Source organism: Taudactylus pleione, unplaced genomic scaffold (assembly GCF_031769625.1).
Source record: "Taudactylus pleione unplaced genomic scaffold, aTauple2 ptg000546l, whole genome shotgun sequence".
NCBI lineage: Eukaryota > Metazoa > Chordata > Amphibia > Anura > Myobatrachidae > Taudactylus > Taudactylus pleione.
In genome coordinates, this window is record NW_028284948.1 from 981,185 (window position 1) to 998,148 (window position 16,964).

At 46.0% G+C, this 16,964-nt stretch overlaps 1 protein-coding gene across 1 annotated transcript in view; it reads left to right on the forward strand.

Moving 5' to 3' along the window:
- Window positions 1-16,964, forward strand: part of SLC30A7 (solute carrier family 30 member 7) — a 48,974-nt gene that overhangs the window by 18,363 nt on the left and 13,647 nt on the right. The window contains exons 7-8 of the mRNA XM_088451297.1: window positions 385-432; window positions 12,419-12,554. Coding sequence (XP_088307423.1) covers window positions 385-432; window positions 12,419-12,554 — 184 coding nt within the window. The remainder of the gene's footprint in view (window positions 1-384; window positions 433-12,418; window positions 12,555-16,964) is intronic.

The following is a 16,964-nucleotide window of genomic DNA, read 5'->3' on the forward strand; positions in this document are numbered from 1 at the left end:
TGTAGAATTTTGAGGACAAAAATGAATTTATTCCATTTTGGAATAAGGCTGTAACATAACAAAATGTGGAAAAAGTGAAGCGCTGTGAATACTCTCCGGATGCATTGTAAACCAGCCCCAGCAGATCATTCTCCTGATAACACTGGGGGTTAACACACCACACAACTTAATTTTAATCAATAGTATATCAAACCAACAATTTTAAAGTAGGTTGTTTTATTTGATATAAATGTCTTTAGGAGTTAGAGCTGTAAAACTGATATTATTTAATCAGATTTACTGAGCATAGTTGTAAATTTTAGCAGAAAAATATAAAAACAAACAATGACTATTGGAATGTCCCTTTTATGATGTAAAATTGCCCTAATTATACTCTAATTCCAGATGAGCCGCCTGAGGAAAATAGAGGGCCCAGCAAGCAGATATTAGAGGGTATGTATTTGGTGTTTACATAAAGTATGTGTCTTCAGATATATTTTCCATCTACAGTTATACATGTTAATATGATGTTTTTGACCCCTGTCCTCTATTTTTATTGTAATGACAGGTTAATAGATTTAGTGGGTGCATATTCCTGTAATTCAGTGGGCGGGGAACAGGGGTAAATTACCCCACATGGGGTAAAACTGAAATTCCTGGGGGTAATGGATGCAGGGCTGGAGGTGCACGTGAACCGGGTGCGCCGCTGCACCCAGCGCCGCAGGGAGGCTCTAAGCCGGACGCCCGCTGAGATGTTATTACCAGCGGGCGCGCGGCTCCTTCCCTGCAGCGCCGCGTTAGCCAGAGACTGGAGCTCTCTTCTGAACTCCAACTTCTGGCTCTCCCCATGCGCACTATGGGAGAGACGTCATGACGTCTCTCCCATAGTTCCGAGGAGCAGCCAGGCGGACAGGACGGCGGCGGATGCAGGAGCGGGGATTAAGGTAAGTGTGTTTTTTTTTTTTGTACAAGCGGTACTACAGGGGCATAACTATGTGGGCTCTGCTACAGGGGCATAACTATGGGGGCTCTGCTACAGGGGCATAACTATGGGGGCACTGCTACAGGGGCATAACTATGGGGGCATTATATGGGGGCACTACTACAGGAGTTTCTTCCTTTCAAATCAAGGGGGTAACGTCGGCGTATCTTAATATATTTTGGGGTAAAAGGTAAAAAAGTTCCCAGACCCCTGCTGTAACTGGTCTATAGCTTCATTTGACATACTGTAGATTAATATATAGGCCTTTGTTGTAACCTAAAATTAAATGGATTTATTGAAAATTAGGCAAAACAAAGAAATGAGCAACACCGCATAGAGGGCCTGATTCAGACCCGGTCGCGAGCGCTGAGCGCTCGCAAGCGGGTCGATGGTGGCCCAGAGCGCATGCGCACGACGGAGCAGGCTCCGTCGTGCGCATGCGCGAGACCCAGATAGCGACGGCAAATCCGTCGCTTCGGGTCTCGTACCAAAGGGGGCGTGCTGTCGATGTTGAGTGACAGCACGCCCCCTTTGGTGGGCGGGCCGGGGCAGTGGCTGCCCAAACGGAGGCGTTCCCATGTGAACGCCTCCGTTTGGGGCTGGCCCCACTGACATCACGAGTGATGTCAGTGGGAGAGATTTCTCCTTCATCCACTAGGGGACACTGGAGTCTCAGTACAATGGGGTATAGAAGTGGGTTAACCGGGAGCTGGCACTTTAATAAATTTGAATAGTAGCTAGCTCCTCCCCCTCTATACCCCCCTACAGGTCAGTCTAAATTTTGTGCTCTGGGAGCTGGTTGCACTATGCAGAGCTCTCTGTTTTAATTAGATTCCTCGATCAGCATATGAGGACATGGACAGGCAGCTCCCTGCCCCTGCCTGTCTGCATCGTTGGAGCTGCCGGGAGACCCCACCGCAGCTGCTTGCGGTGTGCGCTGGGGTCTTCAGCTACAGAGACCACAGTCTCTGGGGCTTACCTAGACGCGCTGCATGCGGCGTACGCCGTAGTTCCCCACTAGCAGACCCTCCTCGGCAGCGGTAAGGTTAGTAACTCCTGGCACCCCGAATTGCAGGGCGGCCAGGAATACTATATCGCGGGCATCATTAATGCAGCCCGCTCAGCGCTGTAAATGGGCGCCATAGCGGGGGGGGGGGGCGGAGCCTAACACTGAGTTCTGCTCCTGCCTTTCCAGCATCCCCAGCATTTCCACGGCTGGCGGCCATTTTAAAGATAGTATGCTGCTTCAAGATGCTGAAAACAGCAGAGAGACTGTCCTGTCCCAGGCTGTGATTACACAGTGTGGTTAGGCTACTGAAGAGACATTAAAACTGTGTGTGCACAGCCATTAATAGCACATTTACATTGTGTTTACAGCATGCTGGTCATTGTATCAGTGCTGGTTGGGCTGGGTTAAAACAAAACCCTCTATGCCCTTATCTCTTCTTACTAACAGTCTCTATGTGTCTCACTGTCCCTTCACTCTGTACTGTGTGTGTGTGTGGCCAGTGATTGGGTACTGTAGCATGACTTAAAGCTGCACATAACATTTTCTCCTGCAAATTGTGTAGAGATTTGACACAGGGACAGTTGGCTACTTCCCTGCTGTGTGCAAACATGTGTTTCAGTGCTGATTGCAGCAATACATGCCAGGTGTTACAGGTTTAGCAGAGTCTCCTGTAATCACCTCAGCAACCTTGGGCTGATCAATTTATATCATGTCACAGCAGGAGTTTGTAGCCTAATGAGCTAATGCCCAGCCCTGTCTACAGAGCTGGAAGCTTCTCACAGAGAAGAAAGGTTGCCAAAACTCAGCAATGGGCTAGTGCACATGTTCTTAAGATTTGGAGTGGAATAAGATCTGAGATGGCTCAGTTGGTAGCCTTGTCCTCTATGGTGCTAGAGTTAGGGGTTCTAACCCCATTATGATCGAAGAGTCATAGGTTCTTATCCTATAACAGACAACGTCTGCCTTCTCTGAGCCAGATTGGGCGTGTTTTTAGCCAGATCTGTAGAACAACTCACAATACGTCTGCCCAGGTCCCTCCTTGTGGCATATTCCTCTAATGTCCCTGTTAGGGGTCTGATACCGAATCCCCTTATGTGGGATGATCCGGAAAACGGATGACATGCCTAATACAGAGGAGGGGGACAGGCAATAGAAGCCTGTGTTTCAGGGTGTAGAGAATATATGAGATGATCTCAGGGGTCAGGCCAGGTTAGTACTTGGAAACCGCCTGGAAATACCTGGTGCTATAGGCTTAAAAGCCTACGGCCACACCACTCTCAACACGTCCCATCTTGTGAATACACTTTCCTGAAGAGTGCAGGAAATTATGCGATGTCACGTCTTTTAAAGAGACTGTGCTCCCTGTACAGCTAGGAGCAGTTCTCGTCACTACCATATTTTAGTGTACCTAGGGAATAGCTCAGGGCACATCTGTCTGGCACCCAGACAACCTGAGTTCAAGGATCTAGGTACACTGTAACTTGACCCGCACTAGTCAGCTGTTGGGTCAACAGGGCTGTGGAAACTTGGGCTACGCAGCTTGACAAGGGCCTTAAAACTGGTGTTCCGGTGGAGGATCTGGTTCCTTTAACGGAACAGATTGCAGAGTCTGTTTACTTTTCTCAGGGAGAATTCAAAAGATATTTGGAATCTTTTCCTCTAGATCCTCGGCTTTGGTTATCTCAGCTGCAGAGTCCTGTGACTGAGACAATGGCAGGTGGATGAGGAATCTAAAAGAGCTGTGTAGGCTCTTCCATTCAGAGGGGAAGCTCTGTTTGCAACAAGTGGTTCTTTCAAGTCACAGGTGGTAAGTACACTTATCTCCCAGCTGCTGCTCCTTCTACTCGGACTATCATCCCAGAGGAGCTCCCACTATCTCACGTGGTTCCAGAGACAGTAGAGCCACTGAATCCTCTTCCAGGCAGTTAAGCCTCCGGCATGACATGCGGGACCCCAAGGTGTGGGCTCGCTTTCGCAGTTTCAAGCGTCAGCAGACAGACTGTTATACAAGAAGGGTCAAAACTTCTATTCCAGCTTGGTGGTAGTTCCCAAGCCAGATGGTTCAATGAGACCCATTCTGAACCTGTAACATTTCAGTCTTATTTGCGGAACTTCAGGTTCAAGATATAGTCCCTGCAGCCTGTCATTGCAGGTCTCGAAAGAGAGGCCGTGTTCGTACAGTAGTTAGTACTCTGCATTGTGTCCGCAGTAACCTCTGTGCGCATCCGAGTCACGGCACCATGCCTATCTCCACAATCCTATTTGCTTTCCTACACGCAGTCGGGATTCTCAATTTCACCCTTTGGTCTTTCATCAGCAAGACGCCAGTCTCGAGAGGATGGGGGGCAGTGACTCAGGGAAGACACTTTTAGGGCCGCTGGACTCGACCGGAGGCAGAACGGCCCATAAAGATTCTGTGTTGAAGACCGTGTTATATGCTCTTCAGATCGCACAGCCCTGTTGAAGGGCCATGCAATCAGAGTGCAACCCGATATCGCCAAGTCGGTGGCATACATAAACAGGCAAGGCGGCACCAAGAGATTGATCTGCCATGAGGGAGGTTAGCCGAATTCTGCTTTGGGCAGAGAATTTTACAATGGCGATTTCTGCGATTTTCATCCCAGGAGTAGGAAATTGGGAGGCAGAGTACCTCAGTCGGCAGGACATTCATCCGGAAGAATGGTCACTCAATCCATAAGTATTTCTCCAACTCGCTCTGCATTGGGGTCGACCTCAGGCCGACCTCATGGAGGCAAAATTGAACAACCAAGTGCCAGGTTACTGCTCCCGAATAAGGGACCCGCAGGCTGCCGCAGTGGATGCACTGACAACACCGCTCATCCCTCGAGTGCTTCAGAGAATCAAGCGAAAGGAAAAAAATAAATAAATAAAATGTCAGAGTGCTACTAGTAGCTCCAGATTGGCCCAGACGAGCGTGGTACTCCCACAGATGGAGTCTGTTGATAGACGAGCCGTGGCCGCTTCCTCTACAGGCAGATCCCCTTCTTCAGGGTCCGTTTATTTATCAGGACTCAAGGCGCTTTCGTTTGATGGCGTGGCTATTGAAAGGGCCATCCTCAGAAAGAAGAATATCCCGTCCAGTGTGATTCATACCGGGATTCGGGCTCGGAAGGAGGTTACGTCTAAACATTACTACAGTATATGGAAAATGTATGTAACTCGGTGTGAACGCCGCAGTTCATCTCCGTCAGAATTTAAGATGGCACGCCTCCTTTTTCTTCAGGCCTCTTGATCAGCGGGCCTTTGTCTTGGTTCCTTAAAGGTACAGGTGTCTGCGCTGTCCATTTTCTTTCAAAGAAAATTAGCCTTATTGCCGGATATCCAGACCTTTTTACTGGGAGTAGTCAGAATTCAGTCTTCTTTTGTGCCTCCTACGGTACCATGGGTCTTGGATTTGATCCTGGTTTTTCTCCAGTCTGATACCTTTGAGCCGTTACGGAGGGTACAGATAAGGCATTTAACCTGGAAGGTTGTTCTTCTTTTGGTGCTCACTTCAGCGAGGCGCGTGTCGGAGTTGGGGGCTCTATCCTGTTGTCCACTTTATCTAATTTTCCATGAGGATAGGGCGGAGTGGCGTACGCAGATGTCGTTTCTTCCTAAAGTTCTATCTGCTTTTCAGATAAACCAACCAATTGTGATCCCATTGTTCAAGGACGAGTATTCAACCTCTTTATCCTTAGATGTTGTTAGAGCACTCCGGATTTATGTCGACAGAACTGCTCCTCTCTGAGAGTCGGATGCACTTTTTGTTCGGTTTGATGCGGCGCGACCAGGTTGGCCGGATTCAAAACAAACCATTCAAGATGATTTTGTCTGACTATCAGACAGACTTTTATGGCAGCTACAAGCCAACCACCTTTTTCCGTTACGGTGCATTCAACGCGCTCGGTAGGTCCTTCTTGGACAGCTGCTCGTGGGGCCTCTTTAAACCATCTTTGTCGAGCGGCCTCTTGGTCAGGCAGGCTTACTTTTAAAAGTTTTATCGTATTGATACTTTTGCGGCCTCTTCAGAGTTTGGCCGTGCAGTTTTGCAGGGTTCTCAGCGCTCTTCCACCCAGGATGTGAGCTCTGGGACGTCCCCATTGTACTGAGACTCCAGTGTCCCCTAGTGGATGAAGGAGAAATCAGGATTTTGGTACTTACCGATAAATTCCTTTCTCCGATTCCACAGGGGACACTGGACACCCACCCTGCGCTGTTCTACCTGCATAAGTTATTGTTTTACTATTCAAATTTATTAAAGTGCCAGCTCCCGGTTAACCCACTTCTATACCCCATTGTACTGAGACTCCAGTGTCCCCTGTGGAATCGGAGAAAGGGATTTATCGGTAAGTACCAAAATCCTGATTTTGGTAGAGCCGAAACCTCTCTGGGGCTTGCGGCAACGAGACCCTACCACAAGGGTCTCGTCGCAAGACCATCGCGACCATCTTCCTGGCCGCTCGCTATAGCTGTGGGTGGTAACCCACAGCTATGCGAGCGGCCAGGAGGCCGTTCTAAAAAAAAAAAAAAAAAAAAAAGACCGGCCCTGATTCAGAGCGTCCGGCTCTGAATCAGGGCCGGAGTTTTGTTAACTTCTCATGCAATTTATATTCGACCTTTATTTGAACTAGTCATTGTTAACTGTTAACCACTGAGTTTGGTCATTACCTACAAGTGTCCAGCAGAGGGCAGCACAAGCATGCAATGCATAGTTTTAATTTGGACTTCACAAAAAGTCACCAAGAGCGCATGCTATCTGCTGTGAAAATATCTTACAAAACCAAATGGTCAGATCAACCTATTCAATGTGAAGGCAGCTTTTGAATTAATCTTATATTACAAAATATGAAATAATGGCTTCTCCAGTTCAGAACTTCTAGTGTAAGACATTGACTGTATTTTATTTAAAAATGCATGAATGAATTTTAAAGAGATGAACCTGAATATTGACCCTAGTCGTGTGAATTGTTTAATCTGGTTTGTGAGCATGTGAGGTCTAAGGTCAGCAAATCTCTTTGAAAGTGAAGTTTAGGCATTGAACGGTGATTCCCAAACTTTTTCAGGCTGCCGTCCCCTTGCTTCCATAAATGTATTCCGGAGCTCCCCTCCCATTGAAATAATTACTAATTACAAAATATTTGATTAACGTTTTTATTCCGTTAATAACTTCAAGCTATCAATTAAAAATTTGTATTTCATATTTAACACAAAAAGCAATAGTGACAGATGGGTATTTACTGCCCTACTGCCAACTCTTGCAGACATAATTTACATTTTATTTGGACTTCTTTGTACAGGCACACACGACTGCTATTCTTACCATCTGCTCTTTGGGTACCTGCTGGGAATTGCAGTTCCATAAGAGCTGAAAGTCACAATAACACTTTACCAGCTGAGTGGGATCAGGCGGCCTGTAGTGTGGAGGAAAAGGGTATCCGAGGTGAGACCGGTGCCACGTGCACTGCCTTATCCTTATCCCTGCCGTGCCCACAGAAGATCCCTTGCCGCATCCAGCACCCCCAGGGTAGCGGCACCACCCACTTTGGAAATCACTGGTCTACAGTTTGCTGTACATGGGTTTAGACACAATTTCTTTACAATGTATTCCATGTTTATGACATTTAAACTACATACTGTGTATCTGAAACAATTGTCATTGAACTGATTAATCTAAGAAGTAATGTTCTATCTCAGCGCTCTACCTATATTTTATGGCTCCCTACAAAGTAACTTCTTTCAGTCAGTGTTTCGTCATGCAGTAATTATTTTATTTAAATTAGGATGTTACATACGGTTTAAAATGTTACTTTTGTAGTAATTACAGGTATACAATATTAGAATGCGTGCTCCCTGTTACCGGCCGGCTTTGATTGTTAAATTAAAGAACCACATAACATAACAGGACAAATGTCTTGTAATATAAAATATATAACAGAGGGAGGGAGTGTGTGTTTGGGTATGTGTAAATGACGAGGACCGTTGTGAGACGTAGTGAGGGATTGGGGGAGATGGGGATGAATGAAGAAATGTCCTTCTATTGGTAGGAATGTATATACGTTGATTAGTTGGTCCGGTCTCTTGTGTTAAGTGACTGTTCAAAAGTATTTGTCCTGTTATCACTTCGGTGGTGAATTGTGGTTTGCTTCGTAATAGGGAGCTCCTTGTTGATGATACTCAAAGGTTCCTTAGCTACTCAGCGGTGCTGTAGATATTGTTTTGTTAGGCTGCCTGGACCCGTCGGTACGTACCCTTCCTCGCCAGGCGGGATGTTGATCTCTCTGTACCGGGGTCTATAGCGGCTCCTCCTGGTGATCTTCTTAGCAGTCTCTTCCTGCACTGCCTCAGTATGCTCGATTCATGGGCAGTGTCTCGAGTCTGCGGCGGCTCCCAGCTGGTCCTGCATTCGCTGCTTCCCTCAGCTCCCAGATCCTGCTCCGCCTTCGTGCACTTTTGTCTTCCATGTGTCTCAGTTCCCAAATAATCTCTCTGGGAACCCTGGTGCTGGTTTTATGTGTGTGACGTGTACCAACACGTTTCGGCTTTGTTAAACCTTTTTCAAGGAGCAGGATCTGGGATCTGAGGGAAGCAGCGAATGCAGCACCAGCCGGGAGCCGCCGCAGACTCGAGACACTGCCCATGAATCGAGCATACCGAGGCAGTGCAGGATGAGACTGCTAAGAAGATCACCAACGCAGCGTCAGCGAGGAGCCGCTATAGACCCCGGTACAAAGAGACCAACATCCCGCCTGGCGGGGAAGGGTAAGTATCGACAGGTCAAGGCAGCCTGACAAACAGGGGTGTATCTAGGGGTCCAAGCGCCCCTGGCAAAGAAAGGGACTGCTGCCCCCCTTCCCCCACAGACCCATATTTTCAGAAAAACAAAAGACAAAATAGAGATTAGTGCCAGCAAACATGGTGAGTGGCATCCTGGTCTAGGGGTAGATACAACCCTGGATGACACACACTGAAGGTGACACACACACACAGAAGGTGACACACTCACATCGGAGGTGCCACAGAGAAGGTGACACACACAGGAGCTCACACACACAGGAGGTGACATACACATATAGGTGACACAAACAGGAGGTGACACAAACACACATAGGAGGTGACATACGCATATAGGTGACACAAACAGGAGGTGACATACGCATATAGGTGACACAAACAGGAGGTGACACACAGAGGTGACACAAACACACACATAGGAGGTGACATACGCATATAGGTGACACAAACAGGAGGTGACACACACAGGTGACACAAACACACATAGGAGGTGACATACGCATATAGGTGACACACAGGCGACACAAACACACATAGGAGGTGACATACACATATAGGTGACACACAGAGGTGACACAAACACATAGGAGGTGACATACAAAGGACATGACTCACACACACACAGAAGGTGACACACACACACATAGGAGCTGAGACACAAATAGGAGGTGAGACACACACACACATAGGAGGTGAGACACAGGAGATGATACACAGAGAAGGTGATACACACACATAGGAGGTGATACACATAGGAGGTGACACACTTACGCAGAACGTGAGACGCACAGGAGGGGAAACTGGCATCAAAGGGTGTGGAGGGAGCACAGGGATCGCTCAGTGTCAGCAGTCGCCGTGCAGTGATGAAAGAGGATGGTGTACAGGTTACAGAGACCCGAGAGCTCCCCAGACACCAAGGTTGGGGAAGTCACATGGATAAAGTATTTTATGAAGATGAGGGCGCAGCAATCTCCATACCGCTGCCGGCACAGTCTCCATACCGCCGCCAGCCCAGAGCACTGCTGCAGCCAATCCACCACTTCCTCACCACACACGTGGCTTTGACCGCTGCGCTGCACCCTGGGACATGTAGTCTTCTTACTTTAGGGTGCCGCACTGCACGTTAGGGTGACATTAAAGTGTTATGGTGGGATGGAGTGTAGTGATTCTATCCCAGGCAGAGGGTGGCACTGTCAGGTGGCGCCCCCCCCCCCCCTCCAGCAGGCGCCCCTGGCAAGTGCCATCCTGGCCAATAGCTAGATACGCCCCTGCTGACAAAACAATATCTGCAGCACCGCTGAGTAGCTAAGGAACCTTTGAGTATCATCAACAGGGAGCTCCCAATTACGAAGCAAACCACAATTCACCACCAAAGTGCTAACAGGACAAATACTTTTGAACAGTCATTTAACACACGAAACCGGACCAACTAATCAACGTATATACATTCCTACCACTAGAAGGACATGTCTTCATTCATCCGCATCTCCCCCAATCCCTCACTACGTCTCACAACTGTCCTCGTCATTTACACATACCCAAATACTAAATATATAACGGAGGGAGGGAGTGTGTATTACAAGAAATTTGTCCTGTTATGTTATGTGGTTCTTTAATTTAACAATCAAAGCCGGCCGTAACAGGGAGCACACATTCTAATACTGTAATTACTACAAAAAGTAACATTTTAAACCATATGTTACATCCTATTTTAAATAAAATAATTACTGCATAACGAAACACTGACTGAAAGAAGTTACTTTGTAGGGAGCCATTAAATATAGGTAGAGCGCTGCGATACAACATTACTTCTTAGATTACTCTATTTTGAGGGTGGTTACCTCTTGTACCTACAGCTGCTCCCATCATAAGAGTGGTAAGCCCTTTTGAGTGCTAAAACACACCAAAATATTCAACCTATTGAACTGATTAAAACTATTTCCAATGTCTTTAACATTAGCGTCACATTAAATATTAATGTTGAAGTACTTAATCCCAAGGGCCGTATTCAATTAGCAGCAATATTATCGCACACGCGATAATATCGACGTTTTTTTCGGCGATATCACATCGGCGATAATTTATCGCTGATTTTTCAGGTAAAAATGGAGAAAACTTTTCTCCATTTTAAAAAGGGGAAAATTTGCAAAATCCCTATTTTTGTGTAAAAATGTGGGGATTTCTTACAGAACCCTTTGGTCAACCCCCTTAGTGATACTTTAGCAGGAAAATTTTTTTTGTAAATTTGCGTACTTTGGCGAAAAACGACCGTTGAAATTTCTGTCAAAATTTATTCATAAAAAATGCTTTTAATGTATTGGGGCTGGTATTTTGGAGGGACATAAAGATGCGCCAAGTGTTTTAAACATCGCACGTGGCTGGCGCAGGCTTTTTTTCCCACCGAAATACCAGACCCAATACGTTAAACGCATTTTTCACGGGAAAAAAAAATTTAGATTGAAATTTCAGTGTCCATTTTTGGCCAAAGTACGCAACTTACGAATTATTTTTTTGCTAAAGTATCATTATTGGGGCTGTCCAAAGGGTTCTGGAAGAAATCCCCCACATTTTTACACAAAAATCGAGATTTTGCTATTTTTTTCACCTGCCCTAGGCTGGAGAAAAGTTTTCTCCAGTTCTTAGGCGAAAACCGTCCATTTTTCGCCGTCGTGGCCTATATATCGGCCGATCAAATGGGCCAATTCGCAAACGACAGCGAAAACAGGCGATTTTGCCTCTAATTGAATACGGCCCTTAGTATCCAAGATAATTTTTGTTCATCCCAAGTGATAAAAACTTTAATTGCGCTGCATGCATGGATGCCAGGTATAACAGAGCCTTACGCCTCCTCTCTGAGCAGCTTTATGTAACTCCCAGGAGACAGACTAGCACAGAGGACCTCTTATCTGAAACCAGAAAGGGAAAAGTAGTTAATAATTGCTTATGGTAATAGGTTTTCTTAGTTACTGTATATCGCATTGATAAATATTTCATCAGGATTGAAAAGAGAGCAGAGTATTTTGGGGATTATTATGTATGTGACATGGTGCCCCATATTATGGATGAATCCTTATTTTGAAAACTACCAAGTATTCAAAATAATGATTCCATCCCCCATTTATTTATTATTATATTTTTTTAATCAATTGGGTTTCAGTCAACGTCTTAAGGGGGGTATCCACTAAGCGATTTAAACAAGCGATTGCACGATAACAATGTCGTTATCATGCAATCGCTTGTAAATCGCGCCTGCATTGGGCATGTTTTGGACGGAAGCAACCCGCGATGCGCGTGCCCCCGGGTCTTTTCCGACATCGCCCGTACATGCAGGTCAACCTGACAATCTCGTCAGGTTCTGCATGTGCGGGGATGAGGGATGTGCCGGGACTGAACGAGTGAACGTTCAGTCCAAGCACATCACTAGCTATACAAACGACAGCACGATTGCAATGTCGCAATTGTGCTCTCATTTGTATATCGCTTAGTGGATACCCCCCCCATTATTATCCTGATATCACAAAACATTCTAGACAACACTGCAACATCCATTTGGATTTCCTGATTCCAGAAGTTCTGAGGTCTAATTTTTCTGTAACTTTCTTTCATCTGATATAGGGTATAAGTATGTCATTACTCTGTGTTGTTTTGTTTAGGTGTCTTTTTGCACATTGTTGCTGACGCACTGGGAAGTGTTGGGGTGATCATCTCTACAATCCTGATGCAGCAGTATGGCTGGATGATCGCAGATCCTATTTGTTCTATGCTCATTGCTTTGCTCATCTTCGTCAGGTGAGTGGAAGTAAACACTGACTTTAGATACCAATTAAGAGCCTGTTTAGTAATCAATAATATGTTAAATAGAATATATATCCTTTAATATTCTTTGAGGATTTTTTTTGTTAAGCTTTTACTTCCCCAATTTTAAAAATCTGCAAATATCAGATTTTATGGCTGTTTAAGAGACTAGGAGGGGTATTCAATATGAAAGGTTAACTTCCCTGGCGAAGATATCGTTTCATATCGGAGGTTTTTTTCTGCGTTAAGTCTGGTGCGCGCTCCCGCTTATCCCCGTATTCAATATAAAATTAACGAAAACGGGAAACTCCGAAGTTGAATTTGCATAAAGTTACGAATTTTTCCTTAAAATAATTGTAAGACCCCCCTAAAGTTGTAAAAACATGGGGGATCACTATGGGTACCCCCGTTTTAGCCTTTAATTGAAAGTCGGGGATTTAAATAGGCGCAGCAGGTGCTTTTTTCCCAACATTGAAGAAGTGATGCAGAAGAGCACTTAGGTTTTTTCGTTTTTTTAAGTGGTCCCATCAAATTTGGGGTACATGAAAATGGGTACTAGCATATTTTGGTGTCCCTAAAGTAAGTTTTTAAAAATTCTGCATTTGTGCACCTGCCGCTATAATTCTATTCTTCAAAACACCTGCCGTATACTTGCAGAATAGCCCTGAACCTATTTCCCTATTGTTTTAACAATTTTTTCCCTTTTTTTTTTTTTGCACCCCAATTTTTAAATTAAGTTTTTGGGGTGTCCCTATTTTTTTTTTTACACAGTTCTTTTTTAAATGTCAATCTCAGGGGTGCAGGCTATTTTTTTTTAAGCCTGCGCCCCTAAACCCCAATTCTGCACTTTTTTTCGACACCTATTCAATGGTGAAAAGTTATCACAGTTTTTTATCAAAGACTTTTCAAAACTGCGATAATTCTTTGATATTGAATACAGTGTAAAACTAAAACAAGTTATATTAACGCAAAAACGATAAAAAGTGCGATATTAACGCAAAAAACACCCATATTGAATACCCTTGTAGGAGGTAGATTTACTAAAGCTTCGAAAAATTAAGTGGTGATATCCATAGCAACCAATCGAAAATGATAGATGGAAGCTGATTGGTTGCTAAGGTCAACACCACCACTTTCATTTTTAGAAGCTTTACTAAATCTACCCCTGAAAGGGCTGTCCACCTGCAACTCATTGCAGATACTTGTTTTCTGAGTTCCTCAGCATCTCCGTGTACATGGCTGCCAGCAGTGGCGTAACTAGGGCAGGGCGAGCGAGGCACGTACCCTGGGCGCTGTGGGACCGGCGGCGTGGGGGGCTGTCGCTGGCCATGGTACCGGCTTGTCCTAGTTAGCCAGTGTAGTGCCGACCGCAGTGAGTGCGGTCAGCACTACACATTTACACAGGATCGGAGCTAGGCTTCCCAGCGCCGGTCCTGTGCTGCACAGCCGAGCCCCTTCTCTCCCCCTGAGTGCTTGCCCAATAGCGCCAGGAGGAGGGTGGCAGGCGGGCTCATGCTGTGCATTATAACACATCGCCGCCACGCCGGAGGCGATGTGTGTGTTAATCAGCAGCCAATGAGAGTCAGACAGACTGTCGTTGGCGGCTGCTGCTGCTGCACACACATTGCCGCCAGCGCTGGCAGCGATGTGTGTGTGTTAAACAGCAGCCAATGAGAGTCAGACTCTCATTGACTGCTGCAGCGCCCACTGCAAGAGCCGGCTCCTGCAGTGGGTAATGGGAGAGACGTCATGACGTCTCTCCCATAATGCAGAGCGCGCCAACCCGGGAGGACTGACGTGCGGACGGCGGCGGGGCTGGAGCGTGGTTTCAGGTAAGTATTTTTTTTCTATTATTGTTTTATTTTCAGTGTGTATTTGTCAGGAAGGGGGGGTGGTTTCTATACTGGGGGCACTAATGGAGGGGACCTATACTGGGGGCATTAATGGAGGGGACCTATGCTGGGGAACTTATACTGGGGGCACTAATGGAGGGTACCTATACTGTTGGCACTAATGGAGGGGACTTATACTGGGGCCACTAATGGAGGGGACTACTACTGGGGACACTCCCATCGGGGACCACTACCGGGGGCACTGCATAGGGGGACCACTACTGGGGCACTGCATAGAGGGGTCTAGTACTGGGGGCACTATATAAGGTGCTTACTACTGGAGGCACAAGGGACTCTGCACTGGGGCACTGGATAGGGAGGACCACTACAGGGGGCACTGGATAGGGAGGACCACTACAGGGGGCACTGCATAGAGGGGTCTAGTACTGGGGGCACTATATAAGGTGCTTACTACTGGAGGCACAAGGGACACTCTGCACTGGGGCACTGGATAGGGAGGACCACTACAGGGGGCACTGGATAGGGAGGACCACTACAGGGGGCACTGCATAGAGGAGTCTACTACTGGGGGCACTATATAAGGTGCTTACTACTGGAGGCACAAGGGACTCTGCACTGGGGCACTGGATAGGGAGGACCACTACAGGGGGCACTGGATAGGGAGGACCACTACATGGGGCACTGCATAAGGAGGATTACTACTGGGGGTACTGTATAAGGGGCACTACTAGGGGCCTGCATAAGAGGGACCACTACTGGGGGCACTGCATTGGGGGGACTGTATAAGGGGCACTACTGGGGTTAAGGTGCATATGGAATGGAAAGGAATGTTCAGAGTGACGAGAAAGGGGTATGTGTGTCATGTTGACACGCCCCATTTTTAAGTGGCCACACCCCTTTTGATCACGCCCATTTTTCACCGTGAGCGCACATGGGGTGGAGGGCTCCATTTTTACATTAGCCCTGGGCTCCAAATACCCTAGTTACGCCACTGGCTGCCAGCCCCGATACGTAACGCTTTGCACAGTAATATGTGGCTATGGAAGTAAAGAGAACTTGTGTTAGATAAAGGTAAACTCAAGTTGTGTCCTTTACCATTCAGTCAGATGCTAACTTAGACAACTATTCAAATTGCTCCCAGGCTATATAGTCTACCACCATAGCTCTATTCCCCTTCATTGTGGGGATACATATTAAAGATCCAGCAAAGAAACCAAGTGGAACAAAAGACTACATATAACATGCAGCATATTCCTAATTGTAGGTGCATCTTTTTCCTCCCATGTTTGTTAGGGGTAGCGCCTGTTTTTTTTAGTAAAAATAGCAAGTCAAGTAAGGCATGGGTAGGAAATGATGGAAAGAGTCCAAAGTTAAGGACCATTTACAAATCTCTTGTAGAATACTTCAGTCATAGCAGCTTACAGCTAAACCGTTACCTTTTGAAAGCTATATACTGCGTGATCTGGCGGCCAGATCTCAGGCACATTGGGCCAAATGTAATAGGGTGAGAGTTTAGAAAAGTGAGAGTTTCTGACACTTTTTAAACTTTGCCAATGTAATAGAGTCCAAAAACAAAGTAACAGAGCGAACTTGCATGTTTTTTTTAGACTTAAAAAACTCTCAAGATTTAAAATCTCATTCAGATGTTTTCCCATTTTGAAGATAAAACTCAACCAATGTGAGAGTTTACTGCTAAACACTCACATTTTCTAAACTCTCACCCTATTACATTTGGCCCATTATGTCCAAATCCAAGTGGGCTATATTAGCACTTCACATGTTCTGATACGGTCATCATCCAAACGTCTTTACCTTAAATGGCTTATCAGGTCATCCAAATTGCAGCACGTATGGGCACCTACTGGAAGTTTGGACCATTTCATAACTATAGCCCTACTGCAATCAATTTGATCCAATACAAAAAGAAACTGTTCTAAGGACTGTTTCAATACAGGCAAGTTCATAGTCTTCAACTCACCAGAAAGACAAGTCCCATGTACATAGACTGCAATCCTGTCATCTAGAAGGTCTTTTTGGAGGCACCAATGGTTCAGCGTTATTTTTAGTCTCTCTCATTGCTGCTTGCTTGTTACAAAGGTGTTCATCTGCTGTGTGTCTGAAACAAGCTCACCTTAGTAACATGGAACAGAGCAACTCTAGGCTGCTGGTACCTTCACCTGGTGAATGCCACACAATACTAAATTTAAAGTTTTAGGTTCTTTACTTGCAAGGAGCTAGTTGACCAATCAGGAATAAAGAGGTGATTGATCTTAACCATATTTCTACTTCAGGGTCCATAGGGGGTCCACAGGGTTGACCTTGGGGTATAGGTTGGGAACCAAATCCGGGCACCACGCAGTTAAAGCTTTTAGCTCCCTGGATGCACTTGGGTCCACTCTCCCTATAACCCCACCCCCAGCCAGAGGCACCTCAGTTTAAGTTGTGCCCGGCCGGAGTCGGGTCACCGTTTAGTGCAGTGGGGAGCTGATTAACAGCCCCTAAGCTTTATTTTTTCTAAGTACAGAGTTTTTTTACTTTGGACTTTCAGAGC